At 28.3% G+C, this 5,571-nt stretch overlaps 1 protein-coding gene across 1 annotated transcript in view; it reads left to right on the forward strand.

Annotated features, from left to right (window-relative positions):
* Nucleotides 1-4,749, forward strand: part of LOC111642592 (probable cysteine--tRNA ligase, mitochondrial) — a 15,546-nt gene extending 10,797 nt beyond the window's left edge. Inside the window, exons 4-5 of the mRNA XM_023388952.1 lie at nucleotides 3,101-3,187; nucleotides 4,543-4,749. Of these exons, the coding sequence (XP_023244720.1) occupies nucleotides 3,101-3,187; nucleotides 4,543-4,569 (114 nt within the window). The 3' untranslated portion in view covers nucleotides 4,570-4,749. The remainder of the gene's footprint in view (nucleotides 1-3,100; nucleotides 3,188-4,542) is intronic.
* The last annotated feature ends 822 nt before the right edge of the window (nucleotides 4,750-5,571 follow it).

Here is a 5,571-nt window from a genome sequence, read left to right on the forward strand (position 1 = left end):
GGCCCCCAGTGACTTCCACCTTTTTCCAAATTTAAAATAATTCTTGGTTGGAAAGAGATTCCACTCAAATGACAAAGTCATCTCTGAAGTAAACGAGTATTTTGCACACCTTGACAAATCGACCTATTGTGATGGCATAAAAAAGCTAGAACATCGCTGGAATAAGTGCATTGCTAACAAAGGAGACTACATTGAAAAATAAAAAAAGTTTTAACATTATTTTGTTTGTTGTTCTATTTGAGGTCGCGAACTTTCCGAACAGCCCTCGTAAATTATAATTAGAATTACAGAATTAATTATAACTAGATTATAATTAATTCTGTAAGTTGTGAGGTAGTTGTTGTCATTGTTTTCAAGTTTGTACTTGTATTGTTTGGAAAGTATATAAAAAATATAGTACTGCTCTTTCTCCCTAACTCTCTAAAACAGTTAACTCATTTTTCAGGGTGATCAATATTTAAAAAATGCACATTATTTTTGGGAAAAAATTAAGTGCAAAAAAATCTAAAAAGCAGTTACTAAAGATTTTACTTGCATGAGAAGAATAAAAATTAGTTTCTAAAAGCAATTATTCTTATATTGTCTATAAAAATAATTTTTTAATAAAAAATGAAAAATTCAATGTTAGATTAACTTGATGATAGTGTGAGAATACGTGTGAAGGTATTGTACCTTCTAATTGTCGAGTCATAACACTTGCTCACTGTTGTCGAAGGATCGCTAATTATGTTTATCGCAAGGATCGAGAAATCCTTGTAATTATCAGGACCTGACACCAGTTAGGATAGGAATGGCGCATCCTAACTTGCAATAAGAGTTGTAAAATAAATCTAAGAAGGAGTGCTAATTATCAATGAGTGGGAAGAATTGCGGGTAAGTCATAGGTGTCAATTGAAGGAATAGACAAATTGAGTAACAAAACAAATAAAATTTAATATATCTATATATTATACAAAGAAATTGACTTAAGTATAAATGAAAACTAAATAAGCTAAAAACATCTTAAAATTAACCCTAGAGAAGAGAGAGTTAATAATATTTAATAACACCTCTATGATAAGTCCAATCTTGAACTTTTATAACAATATGTTGAGTATACGTTAGGCCAGGGGTGGCCAACAGTTTTTGCCCTGGACCGAATTGGAAAGAAAACTTTTTTCATGGGCTGAACCGGAAGCTGCCCTAGGAAGATTTTGAGGTGGTGCGAGATCTCATTGTGGTGTCACCTCATAGAGACTAAATTGTACAAGAGATTACAGATACATTTTTCACATTATCATGCTTTATCAACATTCTACACTGTACTTAAGAGATTTGTAATGGCGGGTTAACGCTAAATGCACAGTGAGTTGTTGACTTTTTTTTTTTTTTTTAGGCATCAGAATTTTTCATCGAGCTATTCGAACTTGAGTAGCTAATATTGAAAGATTAATCGCGGGCCACATAAATTCATTAGACAGGCCATATGTTGGCCATGCCTGCGTTAGGCAGAAATTAAGCAGCAAGAGAAGACCAGGCACAAAATTGTAGCTCTTGAGGAATCTGCACAGAATTTGGCACATATAACCCTTTTATATTCAAATTTATCTCCAATGAGGACTGGAATTTTTGTCATCTGACCCAGATGAAGTTAGGTCAAAATTTAGTCATAGGATGCGATAAACTTTTCTAAAGGAAGTAAACTGGTTGGAAAGGAAATTCCATTTTTTGGAGAGGATAAGAAAATGCAAAGTGTATAATTTTTGTAATAAAATATTACATCATTTTGATAAATGATAAAAATAAATGAATCCTAAATTCAGATTCTCACAATACAGTAGAGCATCGATTATCCAACTCAATTGGGGACTCAGGTTGGTCGGATAACTGAAAAAATCGGATAACCGAAAAGAAGGAAAAAATACATTATTAGTGTAGTATATTAGGATATTAGTATATCCCATGTAATTAGTTTATTAGTATATCACTATTAACCAACTTTGCGTTGAATTTTCATTGATGTTTAGCCTAACAAATTTTTTTCTAAAATAATAATCATTGCTATTGTATCATTAAAAATTATTTTTAAATTATTTTATTGCTCACAAAACAAACAACCACTCATAATTAGAAAATTAAGTCTCATTTAAATATTGGCCTCCCTTCAATGGTTGAGCCATTGATGCCAGCTAAAACATGCAAAAATTTAACAAAAATAATATTAAAGTAACCAAGACATAGCTAAATATTGTAATGCCACATCACTAGCAGACATTTGAAATTTGCCAACTAGAATGGTCGGTTAACCGATGTGATGGTTAATCGGGGGTCAGATAATCGATGCTCTACTGTAGTTAATGAATTAAGTGCTGATTAGCAAATTGTATATTTTAGGGAATAGGGGAATTTAAGCATATTCTGGTGGTACTGGGTCTTCACACAGATTTTATTCTTCTCTACACTAATCATTTTAATATTTTCAAATGTTTTTGAAACAACACTTTAACATTTGAGGTTAAATAGTTCTAAATATTAATTGTAACATTTTTTTCAATTTTTCTCTTTTTCTACATTAATAAAAACATAATCCTCTATAAAATGGAAACCTGCCAAAATGAAAATTTCTAGCTGGTACTATTGCATTCCATTTTATACAGGTTTTACTGTAAATTTTTAAATAATGAAAGTTTAAAAATGTATATCTTTGTAACTTCAAGATTAAAACATTAAATAGACAAAATATTCTTTTATATTTCAAAAAATTAAATTTTATGATTTAGTTAATTGTTTTGTAATTTTTGAAATTTTTTCTTTAAAATATAATAGTATTATATCACTTTGGTCATATTAATTGTAAAGTACTATTTAAAAGTTGTTTTTTCAGTTGTTTTAATGACTTATAGTTATAGTTAAATAGTTAATAATCAATTATTTGAATTTGAAATAAATTCAAGAAATCAAGTTTATTACTTTATTTGAAACATAAATGTTACTATATTTCTATCAAATGTTAGTTTTAGGAAAATATATATTTAAATTTTCTTTTTTGTACCTTTGAGGAAGTAATTGCTTGTCCTTTTGAGCATTATCTGTAAATAAATAAAATAAATTTAATTTTTAGGATAAAGGGAAAGAATCATCTTGGTCAGTCATAGAAGATAAAAGTTTAGTAGGAAAAAAATCAACAATATCAAGTCATGATGCTTTTGTAAGTTTTTCATTTCAAATGAGATATATCTATGTAAATATTGTGTTGTTTGGAAAGTTTGTAGCAATTTTTAAGAGAAGTAAAACAAACTGTTTTAAAACTAAAAGTATACTTTATTCAACACAGGTTGTTTTTAATGATGCCTTCTATGGTTAAGTATCATAATACTCTCATAGAACTTTCCAGTTTTTCTTGCAAAAACTAATTCCATATGGTTTTTGCAAGTTTTAAAACTACTAAAGTTTTTATCAAAAAGGGAATTCTGCAGAGCCCAGAGCAAATGGTCAACAAGGTTGGATGAATATGGAAGTGGGTAAAACATCCCAGCCTAGTTCCAATAATTTTTGGCATGTTTGTAAAGAAATGTCTGTCTGGTATTACAGTATCGTGATGAAACAATGCATTTTTTGTTGGCCAATTCCAGGCATTTTTCTTCAATTGCTATCTTTGGTTGATCAAGTTGGGAACAATACTTATCAGAATTGATTGATTGATTCTAGAGAAACAGCTTAGTACAAATTTCTTTCCAATCCCACTAGATGGTAAGTATGATCTTCTTTAGATAAAGACTGGTCTTTAGAATATTTAACAAGTGGTTCATTTTTCTTGCCTTATGATCATTTTTGATTGATAATGTTATAAACAATCCACTTTTCATCACCTATCACTAATGTTTCAGAAAGTGGTCATTTTCATTTCATTTTTGAAGAGCATTACAAACAGAGATGTGATCCAGTAAGTTCTTCCTGTTAAGTCATGAGGTATCTAAATGTCATAATGATTCACATATCCAACTTCTTTAGATGTTGAAATATAGTACTATTTGATGACTTTGCTGTCTGCTATCTCTTCAGTTGTGTAACAAGGGTGGTTGTTTAATAATGCTTTGATCTGGTCCTCTTCAATAATGGCCAGTCTTCCTGATATGGTGCATCTTCACGGTTGAAATTACCACTTTAAATTTAGCAAACCACTTTCAAACAGTTGATACTGCTACAGCCTCCATACCATAAACATCACATTTTTTTCTTTCTGTTTGTATGGAATTTTTGCCTTGACAAAAAGAAACAAGTATCAAGAGTGCAATTTGTTTGCTTCCATTTCATGATGAGACAAATTAAATGAAATTTAAATAATCTTAACGGACTCTTTGTAATGGATATGTCTCAGTCATTTTTTTCATAATATTCATTGATTCTTACAATTTCAACAATTTTTCACTTCATCCAGTTGGCTATCCAAAATTGCTATAAAGTTTCTGAGCAATTCAATATACTATACTATTATTTTGAAGCTTTTCCTTTTTGTTCGTAAAATTTTTATTTTTAATTCTTATTATTAAATATATCTTTCAGGATCCGCAGTATGTGCCAAGAAAGTGAAGATAAATGATAAATCATTTAATGATAGTAGAGAAATAGAAATTATTTTCCAGAACATTTATCTTCAAATTGCTTTATTAGGTGTGTTCATGTTGTGTGTATTTTATTCTCCATAAAGCAGTTTGAAGACATAAAAATTTAATGATGTATTCAATAATTTGAGAAAGTAGCTGAATATTTAAATAAATTATTTAATTTTTAGTAATATAATATTTAGTCCTTATATTCAAAACTTTCATTCAGATTGACTTATTTAGTTCATTACTCTTTTCAAAATTGTGAGTTAATAACATATATTAGAATTTATCATGTAAACAATTAAAGATTTTAGTTATTTGCTTTCAAATAGATCAAATAATTATAATAAGTATGACCCAAAAAAATTATTTGAAATTGAAATTATTTTTACATGTTTTTAATATTATGGGGTACTAATTCATATTATGAAAATACATACATATAATACTTTTTGTGATTTGAAGTTTTTTTTTATTTTACTGATTAACCATGCATTTTTACTTTAAAATCATATTAAAAGAATGTCAAAACATTTAAAAGAATAAATATTCTTTGGTTTCATCAAAAATTTAGTTCAATAAATTATATAATCGTTAAACATATAATTTTAAGAAACTTACAAAATTTTACTTTTAAGCTACATAAAAACAAAATTTACATTTTTAATTATTTTTTTTTTATATGTATAATATCGTGATACTTTGTTTTTCGTCGATAATCCGCCCAAAAACAATTGATGAAATCTGAAACCAACGAAATCCGAGGCAATTATTTCCATATGAATCAATGTAAATCCAATTAATTCATTGTAGACACTCCAAAATATATACAAAAAACAGACTTTATAGAGAATAAATATAGTTAATTAATTCTTTTGAAGACAAAGTCCTTTCCAAAAAAATATAGGAACCACCATTTATTAACTTTGTGTTCCAGATATTACACTTTTGGTGACTGACCTTTCTTTTTAGGCTACTGGCCACC

The sequence above is a fragment of the Centruroides sculpturatus genome, unplaced genomic scaffold, assembly GCF_000671375.1.
Source record: "Centruroides sculpturatus isolate CEXI.00-Female unplaced genomic scaffold, Cexi_2.0 scaffold1241, whole genome shotgun sequence".
In the NCBI taxonomy this organism is placed as follows: Eukaryota; Metazoa; Arthropoda; class Arachnida; order Scorpiones; family Buthidae; genus Centruroides; species Centruroides sculpturatus.